General features: G+C 41.3%; 1 protein-coding gene across 2 annotated transcripts in view; it reads left to right on the top strand.

Annotated features, from left to right (window-relative positions):
* Positions 1 to 19,793, top strand: part of AKAP12 (A-kinase anchoring protein 12) — a 31,413-nt gene extending 11,620 nt beyond the window's left edge. The window contains exons 1-4 of one of the 2 annotated variants that reach the window (XM_054821307.1): positions 1,407 to 1,608; positions 10,321 to 14,147; positions 14,926 to 16,860; positions 17,512 to 19,793. In XM_054821307.1, coding sequence (XP_054677282.1) covers positions 1,584 to 1,608; positions 10,321 to 14,147; positions 14,926 to 16,860; positions 17,512 to 17,520 — 5,796 coding nt within the window. In that variant the 5' untranslated portion in view covers positions 1,407 to 1,583 and the 3' untranslated portion in view covers positions 17,521 to 19,793. Of the gene's footprint in view, positions 1 to 1,406; positions 1,609 to 10,320; positions 14,148 to 14,925; positions 16,861 to 17,511 lie in introns of those variants that run through there. The other variant, XM_054821306.1, reaches the window with a different exon arrangement.
* The last annotated feature ends 720 nt before the right edge of the window (positions 19,794 to 20,513 follow it).

The raw sequence follows: 20,513 nt of genomic DNA, 5'->3' as shown, positions 1-20,513 counted from the left end.
TGTTGCTGTGTTAATCAGGATTTATTTTACTGTTGTCAGTGGAACCAAGCCTACATGGTGGCATAATTTATGTGAAAGGGAACATAATTCTATGAGTTTGCTCTCAAAGGAAAAAAACGCCTTTATGGAGGTGATGCAGCGTGTATTTTCTGGTAACAATTGCTGAAAATGACACTATCCATAGAGACAAATAAAACCTGTCTGGTCAAGCATTGAAAAGATAATTCTTCAAGTAAAAACTACATTCAGATATCCACCCCTCTGGACCTCACAGAGTCTGAGCCCCATATCTTTAGGCAGATGAATAAAGATGGGGAAGAGGTCTCTCTTAAATGCTCAATGCAGAGAAATCTCTCCACATAGAGAAATAAATCATTTTATCTCTACATTTCTTCATGTTCCCCACTTATTCTTTATCTCATCTTGTTCGCAAAATCTGTAAAATCAGAAATAAAGTATCATGACACCGAGCATTGAGGCAACGCAGGTAATTGCTTACAGCAAAGGAATGTTTGATTGAAGGTTTTTTGGATCAGTCGATTTGTTTGTTATTGTCATCGTTATTTGAATCTCACATTTGGACGACCATCTGAGCGATGATCCAGACTCATCAAAGTTGACACTACTGGATTAAATTAATTGGGAAGCGTGCCGGTGCTGGCAATTAAAGTCAGAAAGGCTGCGTACAGCTGTCCCAAGTAGCTGTGTAGCCTCAGAGCTTTGGAGATACCCAGCTATAATAGGAGGTCACCTATATCAGATACCGATCCTATACATTTTATTTTATCCTATTGCATCCCTTTTTACTAGCAGTAAGAGCTACTAGTACTATACTACAAGTATCCAGAGTAATACCTTTCTGAAACACTTGACAGCTAAATTTGGGACTATTTATAATGTAATTAGGTTGTAGAGAATCCCAGTTCAAAAAACTCAAACAGAACAACAAAAAAACCCCCTTAACCCCAAGTGACTGTTAATAGGCAAAGGAGCAAGTGTTTCAGTAAGGAGAAACAAAAGTGTTTCGTATGGGTTTTTTTTTGTTTTTTTTTTTTTTTTGCTTGAGGAGTAAACTACTTAGGGCTCTTCACTAGCATCTGTTGAGGTTTGGTGTGGATACTTTGTGGCAAACCGCCTCACACAGGCGTTACAAAAGCGGGAACTGAAGTGGTCGGTTGTTTGGAAAGTGGCTATTTCTTCCCGCGGAGCCGGCACCCCCTCTCTCCGGAGGGGCAAGCAGCACTCGGGGTGACAGCTTCCGGACGGGTACGTGGAGGCACAGTGACCGTAACTGCCCGCCGCGCAGCCGGGGGGCGGGAGGGGCTGAGCCGCCCTTGGGCAGCCGGCGGGGCCCGTCCCAGCCGGGCGGGAGAGGGGCGGGGCCGGGCCGGGCCGTGAGGGGCGGGGCCGGGCCGGGCCGGGGAGCGGGCGGTGGGAAGGCAGCGGCGGCCCGGCTGCTTCTCGGCTGCCTCTCCCCTCGGGTGGGCCTGCTCCGCTCCGCGCCCCGGCGTCCCCCGCCACGCAGGGAGGAGGAACCTCAGACCGGGAGAAGGGAGTTTCTCGTCATCGGTGTAACTTAAGAAATGCTGGGCACCATAACACTGACGGGTAAGGAGGCAGTGCGGCGTTGCTAACGTGTAAGCGCGTTCATGTGCTCTTATTTTCTCTCCGCTGACGACGCCTGGGTTTGTGGGTGACGCCTGGGGACTTGCAGCGGCGTGCGTGCGCTCTCCGCAGCCTTGGCTCGCTTACTCGAGGTTTACCGGCAGCGCGTTAGGAGTTAAAAGCTCCGGCTTGAATCATCTTACCCCCATGAGAACCGCTTCCAAGTGAAGGTTGCCAAAATCTTAAAATTTCGTGTCACCTCAGTCGGACAGTTGATGCGGTGCTTGTGATACAAGGCTGTTGTAAGCGTGAAGATGCTAACTAGGTGTTCTTCTGCAGGGCCACAATATGTCATAGTATCGGAAACTGAGGAACAGAAGGAAAAGGTAGTGACTGTATTGACCATGCTGTTTTGATAATCAAAATATAATGCTATATGATAATCAAGAAATAATGCAGTAAAATATCCTAGGAGCTAAACTTGGTGAAATTGAAGGAAACGTAGAAGTTGGCGTCACTTCTACGTTATAAAAATATTTGCATAAGAGAGAGATAGCTGTTACTCTATAGCTGTTTTAATTTTAATGAAGCAAAATCCAGAGGAGATTAACACCGTGGCAGGGGATGTGTGCGTACACATGCACGTGCGGCGGCAGGACCCCAGCCTGTGATAGCAAAAACTCGATGCTATGTGTATTGAACTCTGTATGTCTTATTTAAGAAAATAGTGCGTGAGCCACTGAAGTGTGAAAGCTAACACCATAAACTGATTGGGTTTTCTGAAAAGATAATAGTATTTGGACAAGCAATTAATTAAAAAGAAAAAAACCCCAACATTATATTGCACTGCTGGTTTTGCAGAAACTTGTGTCTTTCTCTGGGAAACAAAGTGGCACTATGAAATAAAAAAAACCCCACCAACCAAAAAAACGCACCACAAAAAAACCCAAACCAAACAAAACCCACTTTTTTTCCTAAATATAACTAATTCGGATCAGAATTTCTCACAGATTGATCATATATGTCTTTTGCAATCCAGGAAATCTTTTTTTATTTCATCATATTAATAATTATTTACTTGCTTTTATTTACCAGAACTAGTGAATGAATTCAGCAGCTAGTGGGGGTTTGTTCATGTAAAATACTTCAGCGTTAAAATACATATTGACAACAAAGCCTGTAGAAGTCCAGCTCCATTTGGAGCCGACTCTGGGGAGGACTGTACGTGATTTGAATCAGTTAGTAGGGGAGGAGATATCCTACTGCTGTTTACAATAGGGTTTTCATTAAACTCGATGTTTAATGAGCTTATCACATGCTGAGCCTTTTTCCTCAAGGGTTCTCTATTTTTTTCATTTCCTTTTATTGTTAGTAATTAAAGGTTAAACTGTTTTTCAAAAGCAATCTCTTTATAGGGTTGCACAGTGTGATCGTTTGAGGTTTTCCTTATGTAATAATTCTTGTGGAAACTTGGATTTTCACTGCAGCACAACTGCTTCTATAGTACGTTTTGCATGAACTGCATCTAGCTCGTAGTACAAGTTACCATTTCGTTGAAGGGACGGAGTACCTCTCCTTATTGGTATGCGGGAGTGTCTTAAGCTATCGTGTCTAATTCGTGCAGATACAGCTACGTCTCCTTTGTGGTGAGTTTGTGATGCTTATGCTACTCTTTATGCGGTCATTTTGATAAAGAAAATTCTCAATCTGTCTTTCACTGTGCATTTTCATTAATCGCTAGGGGTTCTCAAAAATGTCCCAGCGTTTGCTGACCTGTATTGCTTATCCTGTCCTTGTTCCTAGCAGAGCAGGCTTTGTTGGGGGTTTTGTGGGGGTTTTTCCTCAAATAACCGAGTGCTAGTGTCGCATCTGTCTTAGGCTTTTAAAAAGCGGAACCGAGTCACTGAACGTGAGGCATGGACAGCTTGGGTAACCATGAAATTTCATAAATATTTGTAGCATGCTGGTTTGGTTCCCAAGCAGAACAGCTGGACTGGTTTGGGAGCAGTTTATTACTGTGAGTTCATTTAATGAAGAATCTTTAACTACACTAACTGTATATCCCAGCCATGGCTAGTGACCCTTCTGGTTTAAAAACAAACAAAATAATTTTAGAGCAATTTTACTGGTTTTGATTTTTTTTTTAGTGCTGTTTCTTGAAATGAAGGAAGAAATATCTTAAAATCTTGAATGAATGAAATGTATTATTTCCTTTGCTGGAATTTGAGAAGTTAGTCTCTAGGTTGGAGCAGACAAGTACAGCTAAAGCAAAAACTTCTAAAAATAAAAGGTTTGTGAGGAATGTTATAGCATCACAGCGGAAATGATTGTGCTTTCTTTTAAGTCACTTTCGTATGAGGCTATGTACGATGCCCTTTTCTGGGGACATTGCTTTTGCTTTCTTAAGGAGTATTAAGCCATGAAAAATTGCAGCTGTTTTGCAACATTTTCCTTTTTTCTGTTTTTAAAAATGGACACAAAAGTATGTGAAACTTTGAAACTTAACTCTTCAGTTGCCACCCAAATAGGAGAGAACTTAATGGTATTGTGGTTTTAACACTTTGAAAGAAGAGCATGATGTGAAAGCCCATGGATTGTGTGCATGCATTGTGAGATTTAGTATGCAAAAATGTCTGTAAATCCTCCCTCATTATTTGATTATTCTGAAAGAAACCCCACCCCACAATTAACACGGCAAGTCAGTCCTTGGAAACAATCGAGTGAATAGAATGGGGACAGAAGTACTATGTGCTTTCCATGAAAGAAGTATTTGTACATTGAAGTGGAAGCAAATATTGTGAATGGTGGGGAAAGAAAGGAAGAATTTGTGAAATGTATTGTCAAGAAACAGCAGTGCCACAGACTTGAAACCTTGTAGTAAAAAAAAAAAATTGTTGGAAGGGTAACACCTGCACATATTTCTGCTTAATTTTGTTACTGCAAAGTGAGTGGAGTGTTTGTTTGATTTATTAAAACCAACCTCCTGAAATTTGAGGTCAAAAGAATCAGGATTTGTGGTATAACGTCCAATTCTTACACTCTGCAATGAAAACCTAAAAGCACAGCTTGTTTTTTTTTAAATTGCTGAAGTATTCAATTTCATTAATAATTCCAAATAGCTACTTCATTCTAAATAAATCTGTTCACTGTAGGTTTTTTCATAGATGTTGTCACTTCAGACTGTGTTTTGGTTTTTAATTACTGTTTCTCCATTTTTATGAGTTTTTACTCTTTCTTGACTTTGTCGTTAAGTGTTTCTATTACAAGAATTGTGCAGTTAAGGGAAAACTGCATTTAACAAATAAAAGCTTGGTATACCTTGGACACTCGGTTCAAATGATTTTTTTTTTTAATTGCCTTCTGCTGTTTCAGTGTCATACGAGTTTTAGAGCAGTAGGTGGTTTTTTACCAGTCACATTCAGAGCAAATTTAGATACAATGGAGGCAAATGATCGTAAAATGCCCCTTCAGCCTTATGGCTTCAGCATTCGTTTACACTCATGCAAACCTACTGAGAGTATTGTGTATGTGACTGAAAGCATGATTTGGCCCTAAATACTTAAACGTTGAATAAATGAAAACAGCACAAAGTCCTCTGGAGCCTTTCAGTGGCCAGTGGAGTTTGGGAGGCGGGCGCTGGGTGTCTGTGACATCCATCCGAGAGATTGAGAATGTAGGGAATTCCTGGAAAAAATCCAGCGCCGTGCTGCAAATCCTTAGGGGGAAAAGTCAACCAGCTCCAGATGTTGACATGGTTGACTGCGAGCACATGAAGTGCTGTGGGTTTAACTCTTGCAGAGTGCCTTTTTTTTTTTTTTCTTTTTTTTTTCCTTTAACCCTCTGGCAACTACCAGGGGAGAGAAACATTTTCACTTCTAGAGAAAGATGAGGCGGTGGGAACGTTAAGCTGCACTGCCAGCAGTGGCTATCAGCCTGCTAATGGAGAAATGTTATTCATTAATTTCATTTTTAATGGGATGAGACAGGAATTCAGTAATTCTGAAAATATTACTTTCCCAACATCTGATCGGTATACTTCTGATAAAACAGAAATAAGTTCTTACCAGGGACTCGGCTACCTATAAAATAGTGAAATCAAGCACTTCGATGGCCTTCAGGAATCAATCTCGTACGTTTCTTTCCGAATAAAACAAAACGCTTGCAGTTATTAAAACAAGCAGCACCTTGATTCAATTAAAAACGTTTGAAAGCTTAAATGGTACGTAAGCAGTTAAAATAGAATTTCAGCTTTAGTTCTTAGCCACAGTGTATTTAAATAGCAAAGTGGATCAATTTTATGATATGACTTACGATTTTTATGGCTGCTTCTGGATACGTTTTTGTTGTATTGTTTTCCTTGATTAGCCTATAGCTGGTGAAGGGCAGCCCGGCTCAGGACAGACCAAAAGACGTATTCATAGCAGTGTTTTACTAGATTTTCATTTTTCTGGGAGCTATTTTGATGAGGTTCTGCTGTGTTTTGTAAAGATGCTTTCAAATTCTGTGAATTCATTCAGAAAGTGCTAGCTGTCTTGCCAAAATATCTGTCATAGTTACATGCTACAGTACTCTGAACAACAATACCTTGTGTAAATAACTTCTAAAGCTTTTGGAGTTACTCACTGTTTGCTTTGCAATTAGAAATGCACTAACAATGTTTGGGCACCAAGAATGTCATTAATAAAAACGTCATTAAAGAATCTGACTGCTAAATACGAAGTTCATATGTATACAGTTGACTTCTCGGGACTTCCATTTCTCTTGTGCCCCACTGGATATAAAACATGGGGTATATCTTGTGAAAGTACAACTTGGGTACGTATTGCACTGCAGGCTTGTGTCACAACAGTGGTGGCCTCCTGACAGCACGCAGGCACGTTTCCCGAATGGCGTCTCTCTCCTCGAACGCTGAGAAAGAGCATCAGAAATTCAGTTTTAAAGGCTGATGTAGTGATTTAAATGTGAAAGAAGTGGGCAAAGTAGAGACTGGGAGCAACAGTAGCAGGTCACTTAGCACAGAGCGTGGGTGTCAGCTGTTACCTTGAGGATGAAATACCTTCTGGACCAGTTAAATGCTTTTCATTGTGGAATTGAAGGGGTAGTGCCTGGACTGTGCGCTATGAGGGAGTGATGGAAGTGCGATGTGTGTAGCATAGTTGCAGCTTTTCAGGCTGGTATTAAAAGTACACGTTCAGTCAGTCGATATTTTTGTTAGTTTTTCCTTTTGCAATTTATTCAATGAAGTATTGCAAGGTAGCATGTTTGCTGGACTCGCAAGGAAGACCTAATTGCTGTCAGCCCGATTTAACAGTTTTGAAAGCTTAGCACTGTGCCTCTAAACTCTGTGTTCTCTATTTTTGTGATTGCATTTGCTATCTTAATACATACCCATACCTGCAGATTTTGTAATAGTTATTCATCTCTTTTCACCCGCAAAGGATTTTACAGAGAAAAGGTCTTTATCTTAGGGTGTTATGAAAACATCATTTTACAACTAGAATAAGCAATAATCCTTTGAATGCTTATCATGAATGTGAAGAGGTGCCTTATACACTAGTCTTATATCTTATCTCTCATTTTGCAAATAGAATACTTCATTTATTCATATTCTGTATCATTTCCCTCTTACATTACAGTGATCCTGTTTACTTGTAAGCCCCTGAAACTCCTCTTAAACACTCAATTTGTGTTCTAGGAATAAAAATAAAAAATAAAATTAAAAATGCAGCCTCAACTGCAACTTGAACTTTTTATAATTTTTTTTTTTTTTTTTTTTGAAACCTCGAGATTTTCAAAATAGTAAGGATGCATTCCCAGGGAGTGTTTGCAAGAGGAAAGGGGAACCCTTAGAAAGCCGTGTCTGTAGCTGCCCACCAGTTGCCTGCAATGAGGCCGGGGTGCCTCCTGCTGCCTTCCTGCTTCTGGTCTTTCCCACTTAGACCCAGCATTCCTCACTGGCTTTCAGCCTCTTTTTTTTTTTTTTTTTTTTTTTTATTGTTCTACCTTTATCTAAGTCACGTCAGATGGCGATAGAGATTTCCACATGTCTAAGGGAAAGCACATTGGCATGAATGCAAGCCTGGGAAGGAACAGGAGGGAGACTCTATAGACCTTGTTTCCACCAGAGATGCTAAGAGGCCTGGCTCATGAACATATTTTTATTTAAAGTTAAATGATCAGTGTTTAATTTCATAGCTGGTTCAGCCAGAAAAATTACTTGTAGCGTAGACAAATTGAAGAATAATCAAAGTACCTGTTACTAAATAATTATAAAATAGGTGATATGTACCTTAGTGTTTGAAGAAATGCCTCTAGTTTTGTGAATTCCCATTAAGCCATAATAAGCTTTCTGTTAAATTACTTAGTTTGATGGAAACGACAAGGAATTTATTTCTGGACCTAAGAATAAATGAACACAGATACAAAAATGATTTCTTGGTTTTATTCTTGTATAGTCTCAGCATACAACTACACAATGGTTGATTCATAAGAGTCCAAAAATATTAATAAAATAAGCACATCAGTTTTTCTCTGGTAACCATCTTAAAATGAAAAGTGAGTTCAAATGTGTTATTGCTGCTTCTAGCTGTGCTTACAACCTTATTTCCCTTCCCCACCCTGCCCCGGCCTGAAGTGTTCTTAAAGTGGGTTACTTTTGCTCATGGAGTGTTCCGGCGTTTGCAAGAGTTATATTACCAATGGAGTAATAATCCTGACTTCTTTAGAAAAATGTCCATTTCTTCTTATCCCGCTCCCTCACAAACTACTCAGTTTGACCATCTCTGTTTTAAAATGTTCAGGGAGTTAGGGTGTTATCAGAGGTCAGACTGTTAAGTGAATTAGGAGTTAACAATTAAAGTAAATACTTTTAAACTTTGCTTATGTCGACTGAGAAACAACAACCAGTAGGCTGCTGATAGTGAATATAAACATAACTTGCCCTTTACATAGCTATCAGAAGCTTGTGGATTTAGTTTTGCTGCTTATTTAGTTGTGTTTCAGCCTTACCTAGAGTGCATCGTCTATGCGCGTATGAAGGTGACAGTCTTCCCGAAGGGGACACGGGTAAGCAGAATCGAGGAAGCATCTGGGCTGGAAGGGACCTCTGGAGATCAGGTGGTCCAGCCCGTGCGCAAGGCAGGGCCAACTGCAGAGTTAGACCCTACTTAAAGATGGATCAAATAAACTAAATCACTTTGGGGAATTCAGTGATGCAAGTACTTTTGAAAGCTGTCTCCTGCACGCCTTTGGGCATTAAAGTAGCACATGCACAACTTAAAAGAAAGGGGACATGCCTTCTCCTAGGATGTTGCTGTTTAACTATTATTATTATTATTATTATTATTATTATTATTATTATTATTTTGTCATGTTAGCATTCTAACAAGTTTGGAGAAGAGTACGCTCCCTCCTGGCCTTGCATGCTTACCTGTTGTGCAAAATCCAAGGGTCAAGAACAATGTTAAACTGGAATCCTGGCAGTATCCGAGCCAAAGAATCTTGGTGTCTTGAACGTACCATAGATTTTTATCTTCACGTGTTGTCCTGTTTGTCGTCATGCATGTTCATCACACAGTTATTGCTGCTATTAAAATTCTCATTATAGGCAACAGCAGTTCTACCTACTCATTTTTTGTATTTAAAGGGCAGAACTTAAAGGCTTGGTGTCAGTAATGTTCCTCTCCTTTTCCCCCTAAAGTTATTTATTTGGGGCATGGGGAGCTTGTGATTTTTGTGCTCTAAACTGGATGTGTGCTGGCTTCTTAACTGCTGCATTTCAGGGGGTTTAATTTCTATGCCAGCCTGAGAACTTAGGCAGCTCGTGGCCAGAGGGAGAGAGAATACTTCAGTTGTCCCAGCAAGACTGAGAGGGTGGTTGCCAGCGTCCTGAAGGGAAGACTCAAACAGTGCTCAAGAAAGAAGTTATGCAAACACAAAATTGTGAGCAGCGGAGGGGAGGATTTTACCTGCTTGCATTGTAACAACCTAATTAACAATGTGGAATTGCCGTAGATGAAGTTTCTGTCTGGCCACAGTGGTGATGTAATGTATGGGAGCATTCAAAGATTTGTGATCTTTAAAACAAGTAGGTTGTAATGTAACTCTTTTGGGGGTTACAAGATTTCAGAAAAACAGGATGTTTCCCATGGGCGTTTTCATACCTTACTGTTCTTTTGGGACAGAGCTGCAAAATGAGCTTTTCTTTTCTTGTCGTCATTTTAGGTCAATGCAGTTTTGGGTGTTTTTTATCCTTTTCCCTCAGAGGTGTGTTTGCATGCAAAGGATACTGAGCTTTGCTTCAGGAATAATTACATATATTGTTCTGCATATTCTTTGAGTAATGATAGGATAGAAATAAATTTTTTTTTCCTCACATAAGTTTGCCTTAAAGTAAAAAAGAACAAAGCAAAAACAAAAATCCCACTGCTAATGAAGGAAAGAGAATGAGGTAATATAAGCTTGAAAGGTGCATTTGCAAGTAAACTTTGAAAAGATGCATACAATGATATGAGGAAGGAAAGGAGTTATAGTAATCTTAGAACAAAAATTAGTCCTTAAAAAAAAAAATAGTAGCACATAGAGGCACACAGATAATAAAACATGCATGTTTAGGAAAGTTTAATAATGAAAAACATTACATGTATTTTACATAGAGGTATAATATTAAATTCAGAAGGAAACTAACTGGGGTTTTTGTTGTTGTTGTTTAAACAGTTGGACAAACAGAACATTCTGGTGTAACTTTGAAGGAAGACACCGAAACTATGGAGACAAGTCCATCTGACTCAAGCACGAAGGACAGTGTAGATGCTGAGAAAGAGGATGCTCATACAGTTAAACAATTGCCATCTCTGGAAGAAGACGCAGAAGACCTTGACCAGGCATCTGAGCCACAGTCTTATGATCTGGGTTTTAAAAAGGTTTTTAAATTTGTTGGATTCAGATTCACAGTGAAGAAGGAAAAGACAGGAAAATCTGAACCAGTTCAGCTGCTTACTGTCAAGAAAGAAACACAAGTCCCTGAAGGAGCTGATGATCAAAAAGAAGTCAGCTCAGAAGAAATAACGATGCCTGAGGATGCATCCTCTGCAGAAGACAACACCAAAGACACACTGAAAAATGAAAAAACAGAAGATGAATCTCCTAAAACGCCAGAAGCAAATGAAATCTGTTCTCAGTCAGCTGCCTTAACCACTGATACTGCATCACCATTAAGAAAATTTTTTACTCAGGGGTGGACTGGATTTAGAAAAAAGAAGAGTTTTAGGAAGCCTAAAGAAGATGAACTACAGTCTCCTACAAAAGAAGAGGAGCAAGAAAAAGAGGGAGCAACATTAGCAACTGAAACAGGTGAAAAGGAGGAGAAATCTGAGTTTGAGAAGCAAGATGAAGAGAGGAACATGACAGCAGTAACTGTTGAAGCACATGAGAAAGAGCAAACTGAAGATGAAAAGCAGGAGTCAGAAAAGACTGTGGCAGCCACGGGAGTCAAAGCAAGTGAGAAGGAAGACCTGCTCAAGCACGATGAGCAGGGACAAAAAGAAGATGTAGCACCAGCAGTTGTTAAAGAAAGTGTGAAGGAGAAAAAAGCTGAAGATGATGATCAAGAAAGGAAACTGGTGGAAGTCTCAGAAGATCTTGGTAAAAAGGAAGAAAAAACTGAAGAAGGAGAGAAAGAAAGTGAGGTGACAGAGAAACCACTAAAAACAAGGTCAGTAGTATCTGTTACTGCTGACAGTGTGAATGGAGAATTGAAAACATCCTCGGAAGCCCTACCTGTGGGAGGAAAACTGGAGTCAACAGAGAAGTGTGAAACAGATGACAGAACTGAAATATCCTCTGAAGAGAAACTTGAAGCAGGATCGTTAGCAGTTGAAGTGTCTAGTGTACAGCTTAAAAAATCTGAAGAAAGAGAAGGAAATCAACCTGCTCCACTGGCAAAAGAAACATTTGATGAAAAAACAGAGGAAGCAGAATTGAAAATGTCACCCACAGCAGAAGACATCACACAAGGTGAAGCTCCGGATAGAACCACAGAGAATAAAGAAAGCAAAGAACATGAGACAAAACTGACTCTCAGTGCTCCTGGATTGAAGTCCTTTTCTACTTCTGAACATTCAGTTGACACAGAGGATGATCAACATTCAGTCAAACCCGCCGATGAAGGACTACAGGGAAAAACTGGCATTGCTATGACTGATACTATCAAACCAGAAGAAATAACCATGGAAATAACTCCTGAAGAGGCAGCTGGAAAGAGGCCTCCAGAAGGTATCACAAATGAAGCTGAACTGCTGTCTTCTCAAGAAAAAACTAAACTTCAAGGCAGCCCTTTAAAGAAACTCTTTACGGGTACTGGATTAAAAAAACTGTCTGGAAAGAAGCATAAAGGCAAAAGAGAGGAATCTAAGTTAGGGGAACAGGGTGAACCAATTCAGCACTTATCAGATTCCCCAGACAGCGCGGAGGAACAAAAGGGGGAGAGTTCTGCTTCTTCTCCTGAGGAGATGAATGAAATTCCCTCTTTGGAAAAATCTGTAGATGGAATGCAGGTCACTGAAAATGAAGATGCTGCAATTTCAGATGTGGAGCGAAAAAGAGAAAGCGTTACACCTTGGGCATCGTTTAAAAAGATGGTGACTCCCAAGAAACGTGTCAGAAGACCTTCTGAAAGTGATAAAGAAGAAGAAATTGATAAGACAAAGAGTGTTGCAGTGTCTTCAACTGAAAACGCTGTTGATGAAAATCAGGGAGAATTAAAAGAAAATGGAATGGACCAGAAACCAGAGAAAACCACAGAAGAACCCAAAAGAAAGGTTGACACCTCTGTGTCCTGGGAAGCTTTTATATGTGTAGGCTCGTCAAAGAAAAGAGCTAGGAAATCATCATCATCTGATGAAGAAACTGAACATAAGCTTGGTCAAGAAAGCCAAAAAATAGAAGAGTCTGGGCAGAGCAAAGAAATGGCAACAGATGCAATTCTTACTAGCTCTCAGGAGAGCGATCAAGGACAAGGGAATTCTTCCCCAGAACAAGCTGGAAGCCCATCTGAAGGTGAAGGCATTTCAACATGGGAATCATTTAAAAGGCTAGTCACTCCAAGAAGGAGATCCAAAACCAGAATGGAAGAGAGAACTGAAGAGTCTGTTGTGACATCTAGCCTGGAGCATTCAACATCGGATGGTGAGCCTGGAAAAGATGAATCGTGGGTTCCATTTAGAAAACTGATGCCTGGGCGTAGGAAGAAAAAGTCAGATGGAAAGCCAGAACCAACTCATCTTAAACAAGCAAGAGAAGTCATGGCAGAAACAACTGAAGAAGATTCAGATATTCCAGCTGTTGTTCCTTTATCTGAATACGAAGCAGCAGAGCAGGAAAAAATTGAAGCCCAACAAGCAAAAGATGCAGAAGCGGTGAGAGAACGAACCTCAGAGGAAGAGAGAGCAGAAAAATTAGAGGAGACCCTACGAATCGAGCAAGCACATGAAGGACTGGTACATGCAGTTACTGTTACCGTTGTGGAAGGGGAAAGGGCGGTTACCAGTATTGAAGAAAGGTCACCATCTTGGATATCTGCTGCTCTGACAGAGTGCATTACGCAGGCAATAGAGGAGGAAGCGAAAGAAGCTGAGAAAACATTTGAATCAGATGTTATTGTGGAAGAAGCAGTGGTGTCTGCTAAGACAGTGCCAGAGACGAAAAAGGATGTAAGTGATGATGCTGCAGCAAGTGAGCTAGAGCTAACTTCAGAAGCAGTGACAGCTCTGGAGACAGGAGAAGCTTCCTGCGCTGAAGAAACAATGGAAGTGTCCCTTGCCGAAGAGACAACTGAGATGGTTTCTGCTGTTTCACAGTTGTTAGAAACCCCAGATACTACAGAGGAAGTTACACCTGTACAAGAAGTAGAGGCCACTGAACAAAATTTGAAAGAATTAGACAAACAGACGCAAAAAGTTCTTCACGAAGTTGCTGAAAGAGTAAAGGCAGATGTAGCACAGCTGGTTAGTGAAAGAGCCATGACAGCAACTGTAACCACAACAGTGCAAGGAATTGAGTCAGAAGTCAAAGATGATGCTAAAGATGAGAACATTGTAGGCCAGGAAACTGTTTTGCTTGAACAGTCCTTGAAAAAAGGAGAACGCGAAGAGGATGGCCTCCAGCACCTGGGAAGTGCAGGGAGCATTCAGGGCCAAAATGGAGCTGAAGAGAGTGTTCTACACGATGGTTCAGAGAGAAGTGAAGTATCTGCTGCAATGAAGGAAAGCACAGAAGAATGTGAAAGTGTAGATGTATTGAGGGATGAAAGCCAGTTGCAGACACGTGAAGAAGCAGTTGTAGAAGACCATGAAGAAATATCTGAAGTGCAGAGGACAGCAGAGGAACCTTCATCATATGACGGAGAGTTTCACAGCATGAAAGCAGTCACTCCCAAGGAAGAGCCGCTTGCAAAGCAGGAGCCTTCAGAACAAGAGAAACTGCCTGTAACAGAGTTGACAGTAGATGAGACAAGAGATGAATGCATTCCAGAAGTACAGACTGCAGTAAGTATTACATACAACAGAAAGGTTGATTTGTCAAAGAAAAAATCAGCAGGTGTTAGGCATTATACCTAATGTAGAACCAGGTTTTGGCCATATTAGTGTCAAGGACCTTCTTCGTGCAGCCTGTGGCAACTGAAGTTCATTTCCAGTGGGACATACACACAGATGTCCAGAAGCAGCAGCTGCTGAGGCTTGTGCGCAGGGTGAGGTGGATGTAATTTCTGCAGAAATGGGGGCGGGAGATAGTGTGCATGGATCCAAAGGTGCTGAAACAATTGCCATTAGGGCTCCTGCACAGCATGATGTGACTGAAGATTTTATGTGAACACGAGATACGTATGTGATCCGTATGGTACCATACATAGTGGACAGTATCTTCAGTTGTACGCAGAGATACAATTGTAGCTGAGGTACCTCTGCAAAGGGAGGAAATGAACCAACACCACTATCTCCAACTTTAAATGTGCAGGAGTTACTGTGGCTGATATGTTCCTACCTTCTTCTCTACCTCCCCACCATCTTCCTGGCTTAGTCTTTGTTTCAAGTGCCATCGGCTGTCCCTTGCTTTAGGCTGCCCTTTGTTTAATGAGCTGTGTGTCCTGAGAAACTGAACACAAGATGGGATCTTGGTGACCCACTAATCTCAGTGTCATCACCTCACGCTTTTCCCATAACCCTCCTCCTTTTGGTCATTTCTTCTGGTGCTTTGTCACCCAGAACATTCCTGGTCACTCCCTGCTCGTACCATTTTTCACAGGTCTATTGCAATTCTCCACAGGTGCAGGACAAGACAGAAGATGAAACCTCTTCCTTGGGGCTTACAGCTGAAGAGCCTGTGCAGCTTGAAGGAGAGGGCAAAACCCTCACCGTGGGACCAGAGTGCACTGAAGCAGCTGTCACCGTGGTCCCCGTTAAACCTGAAAGACAAGATGAAATTCCTGACTTAGACTCACAAGAGCAAGCTTGTACTAAAAAAGTTCCTAGCAGGGCACCTGCCCAGAGAGAGGACGAGGAAGATGATGCTGTGGTCCTTGGAGTAAAAAGCACAGAGGTGACTGTTACTGAGGTTCCTCTGCAGAATGAGGTGAAAACCTCTGCCCTTCCTTCAGAAACAATTGGCTCAGAAGAAGCTGCAGATGCTGAGCAGAGCGTGAGGGATGGGGCTGGCAGGCAGATTGCAGCAAAAGATTCTGTGCCCATCCTAGAGCCACAATGCAGAGAAAAAACAACTGAACCCCCTTCCCAGAGTGATGAAATTGAAGGTGGCAAAATGGAAGATGCTGTGCTCGAAACTGAAACACACTTAGAGAGTGATGCCACTGTCACTGAGTCTCCCACACAGATTGAAGCAGACAGCATATCTAATTTAGCATCAACATGCCCAGATATCACTGAAAATGGAAGCACTGTCCTCACTGACATAAGTCCTAAGAAAAGTGAAGCACCAAGCAGCTTAGCTGTGGAAAAAGAACAAGAACTTGTAGAAACTGCCAACACTCAAGACTTTCAGAAAGAAGATAACAAAAATGAGCAATCGATGGAAAGAGCCAAAGAAGTATTTGAATCTGGAAAACGGGAAGCTGTGACAGGTGATGGATGTTCAACTGCCGTCCAGCAAGAGGTTTTAATTGTGCAAGAGGAATGCTCCGACTCAGCCTTCCAACAAGCTGAGAGCTTGGAGGCTCTGAAAGTGCCTCTGCCTATAGCAGCTGCAGCAGTTGAGGAGCATGTTATGGCAGAAATTGTGATGCCTGCAGACACGACAGCTGAAACTGTACAACCCTTGGCAACCACACCAGAGCAAATGGCTTCTGAAGAGGTCCCAGGTACTACTGTCGACTATTCAGGCAGTGGGACTGCAGAGCTTGGTAGTGCAGAAGCACCTGAGCCTCAAGTAACTTCTGCTTCCATGAATGGAATATCAGACCAAGAGAGGCTCCAGACCACAGGGCAACCTGAACAAAATGGTGTTCCTCTAAGTGACAGTCTGTCTCTCACCCACATGGAATTTGAGAAGGATGTTGTTGAGTCTGTGACTATAGAGTCCCAGAGTACAAAAATTGTATTGAATGCCATCCAGACGGCTGTGGGCAAACTTGCAGAAACAGAAGAGTCAGCTGCCTTTGAGTCAGAGCAGTGCATTAAGTCCATAGGGAAAAGCCCATCAGATACAACTGTACCTGAACTTCTGGAAAGTACGCAGATGGACCATCAACTTTCAGTAAAAGAGGAAGAGATACAGAGTAAAGAACAAGAGCTCCAGCAATCAGGAATAGTGAAAACTGCTACCTTAATAGAGTCTGCAGAAATTCACACAACTGTAGAAAAAGCAAAAGAGGTGCTGTTAACTTCTGAGATGCTGAAAGATGGACAAAGTCAGAATTCTTTAACAACTGTGACTAGCCCTGAAGATGTTTCAAAGGAAAGTGTGAGACTTCAGACATCAGCACTAGAACTAAGTTCTTCAGAAGATTCAACCAAAGACCCCCTAGACATGCACCCACCAAAATTAAGGGAAAAAGAGGTTGGGGACATGATGGAAATCCCAGACCAACATACAGGTCAGCAAACATGCAGAGAAGGTGAGGAAGAACAACATCACTTGCCAGTGGAAGATGGGAAAACACAGGCATGGGAGGATGATAGTTGCCAAGAAGGAACATCTTGTGATAGTCCACAAAGTCAGAACTTGGTGGTTCCTGAGACCTTGAATGTAAGTAGTTGTTTTCAGCCAGCAATTTCTTTCTTTTTCCAAAATAGTTTTGGGGGTCTCTAAAACTGTTGTGTGTCTAATATTTATTTTTTTTTTATTTTATTCTGGTGAAAAGCAACTGATCCCCAGTTTAACCAACAGGCCACAGATTTTTAAAAATTTTTTTTTCTTCTCACTTTACTGCCTCTCTCTCTGGCTACTCAACACCTTGTTTCTTTTCTGTAAAGCTATCCTCACTTTAATGGCCTTTGACTTGGCCTGTAGTTTAGAGTGATATTTCTGGGAGGTAGAAAATGTGGTTTCCAGTTTTCCTAGATATGCACACATATGGCATGTGTTTAATGTATGGGATTTAATCCACAAACTTGGGAGCTTCCTCTCTAACAAAGCTCTTTTTAAAACCCTAAAGGATGTGAGTGTTACCTTCCACGATAAACCTGGAGTGCCTCACGTACCAAAGCTCTTTGCACTTCAGTGAAATCTGAATCAGAAATGATAGGTACAGTCTCTCCCTAGGATATTTGCTTCACTTGCTTAACTAAATCATGAGACCTTTATCTGTCTCTTTGAGAACTGCTTGGGAAAATAGGATATTCTTGAGAGAGTAAGTTGTCATGAATAAAGCTTTTTCTACTGTCATCTTTCTTTCAGATGTGCTAAGCATCCGCGTGGCATTTGGAGAGATGCTAGTCTTGGAGAACAACTGACAATCCTGCGACAGAACCAGGAGCTTTATTCACTACCCTTTATTCTTGGATGTTAACATCTGCTCTTTCGAAGACCTCACCTTTTTTGTCATTTCTGTTACAAAAAATGCCTTTAATGTTGGCTATATCCAACATGCGTTCCACTCGACGGTCATTTGCCTCTGCCCAAAATATACCATTTAGACTGGAGATACACAACTGAGTGAATGGACAGACTGCTAAAATTTGTGCTACAGTTACTACACTTAAGGTGTGTCCTGACTGTCCCATCTCCTCGAATCCCTTCACTCATCCCTGAATCCCCCTACCTTCTTTCTGCCGTCTCCCTTATTCCCCACATCTTCCATAGCTGCCTTGATTTGACCTACGAGTGGCTGTAGATGCTGCTCGATGTGTGTGTGAGGGGGAGGAGGAGGAGGGTTGACTGATGAGAACACATGAGACTTCTGGCCAAGAAGCAGACATGTCTATGTCAAACAGCAGGAACTGGATCACGCACAAATTCTTGAGCAAGATGCTCAAGATTGCTGCCTTTCAGTCCCGTTCAGGTATCTCTATCTGTCCTTCAGTTGTATTTGTGCAGGCCTGATTTAGTCAGAAATTACTTCTACAGTGTAGCTTGAAAGGAGATTGAGAATATCCTTCTTCTGTTGTTCCGGACTTCAGGTCTCAGGACTGAACTGTAATGTGTTGAATATTTATATGTATGTCTTAAACCCAGTTCTGATTTTAATGTAGAGCTATGATACTTCTGTACTATTTAGGCGTTCCCTTTAAATGAATTTCGTAGAGTAGCCTGGAGAGGAAATTGATACCATTGGAGCGGAAATTGATAACATGTAGTTTCCTATTTATTGTTCCAGGTTTTTTCCCCCGTGTAAAATCTCTCAAAAACTTGGCTGTCTTGCTTTGAATATTTATATGTATATCCTAAACCCAGTTCTGATTTTAATGTAGAACTACGATATTTCTAAGGACAAAAGGAGAGCCCTGACCTGTGTCAGATCTACCAACCACTTCTTCTTGTCCTCCCTGGTTTCCGAGAATCCTCCAGACTTACCATTTCCCTGCCGTCTTGCTCGTGTAGCAACCCCAGCGGTACCGCAACCCTCGAATCATGCCCCTCTTATTCCAGAGTCCGCTCATTTCTGGTTGCTGCCCCATCCAACCCCAAGCCTTTACCTACACCATCTAACATCCTTCCTGCATATAACCTTCCTCCTTTCCCAACCCCTGCCTGAACCTCTTTCCCACCACAGCATTTCCTGAAATCCTCCCCACTCCTATCAATTCCCTGTCTTCAGTGAGGAGGGGGGAGGGTAGGAAGAGAGGGTGAGCGCTTGGTGATGAATTCTGCCTTGGATTGCAAAAAGCTGATGAGACCTTTGGGGTTCTGAGATCTTAAAAACCTTCACATAAGGCGGATTGGACTGACAACAGCTGTAGACTAGAATGAGCAGGGTGATTTAACGATGGAAAGAAGCCCCAAGACTGAGCGTCCTGGGATGTCTGTCCCCAACAGGAGTTGGTCCTCTCTTTTGTTGTTTACATTAAAATCAAACACGGGGTACAAGTCCATGCTTTCAGCTCTGATTTCTAAAGTGAAGGTTACAGATCGCACTTTGTGAAACCAATGCCCATCAAGTTGAACAATAGCTCACTATCCTACCTGTATAGTAATTTATTTTAAAATCAACTTTTAGTGTACAAATGCTCTTGTTATGGCAGGTGCTTGCCTCTCCTCAAGGCTGCACGCTCAGCAAGCAATGTGACTGATTGCACTGGTGTGATTGCACCATCTGGTGCTGCCCTGCGTGGAAGCATCAAAAGATTTCTCCTTACCTCAGAGCAAATTATATAAATATTTAAAGCCGAACAATGTGGTTTCAAACGATCCAGTCTATCTCTGTCCATCGTTAGTGGCAGCTTTCCCCCTTAGCTTTGGGCAATTCTAACAACCTCAGTTGGTTTCCACAGGTTTAAGTTGGCTTGCAAGTTAATCATGCTCTTAATAACACCTCACAAGTGCAAACTTGGCTGAATCTGTACGAATTGTATACCTATGTACGTTAAGCCATATTGCAATAACTGCAGCAGGTAAAACGAAGTAACAATAGCATGACCTGTGTAATCCCGATTCTTATGTTTGTAGCTCCAAAGCTGTTAATAATATGTAAAGTTATTTCTTGTCTGAACCTCATTTAAATAAAGCTAGCTTTACCACAATGTAAATTGTCTGTTGGTAGTAATTGGACAGGCGAGTACTTAAACTTGCCTGTTTTCTCCATTAATCCAGGGCCTAGATAAGCAATGCAACAAACTTAACTATAAAACAAATACAAAAGCTTCTTATAACTGACAGCTAAAAAAATACTGCACCCAAACCCACACTAATGGTGCAAGGGGCATGCCTCCACGTAAAGATACTACTTTGTTCCAGCATATTGCTTTGGCCTCTGAAACTCTCATTTGAGACTGTGACTTCTGGCTTGTGCTTAAAAGCTTGAAGCTTTCTCTAATCCAATGTATTGGGTTACCAAACTTGATTTTGTGTTTTTAAGGTAGATTTTCATTGATTAAATAAAATACAACTACAAATTTGTTCTAATGTGTGTATGTGGTGTTTTTTTCAGGTTTTATTTTCTGATGGTTGCTTCATCTTCAGAGAGTTAGATTTGCTCCTGACAATTCATTTTGCTGTTGACTGACATTCAGCTTTTGTTGTGAATTAAAGGAACTAATTACAGAATTAAACTGCGATTTGGTTGTAAGTTTCTCGAAAATATGCATACTTCAGAAGAAGTAATAAGAATAAGGTAATTCAGAAGACTGAAAAAACCCCCCACCCAACCCTCCATTAAATTCAAGATAGATAACAGTATTCAGTGAGCCAGAATGAAAAAATTAGTAAATCATATGCCTTGCTGGTATAACTGAAGTATAAAA

Source organism: Grus americana, chromosome 3, assembly GCF_028858705.1.
Source record: "Grus americana isolate bGruAme1 chromosome 3, bGruAme1.mat, whole genome shotgun sequence".
Classification (NCBI taxonomy): Eukaryota; Metazoa; Chordata; class Aves; order Gruiformes; family Gruidae; genus Grus; species Grus americana.
The sequence above is the reverse complement of the archived record's forward strand: the minus strand, read 5'-3'. Positions and strand labels throughout refer to the sequence as shown.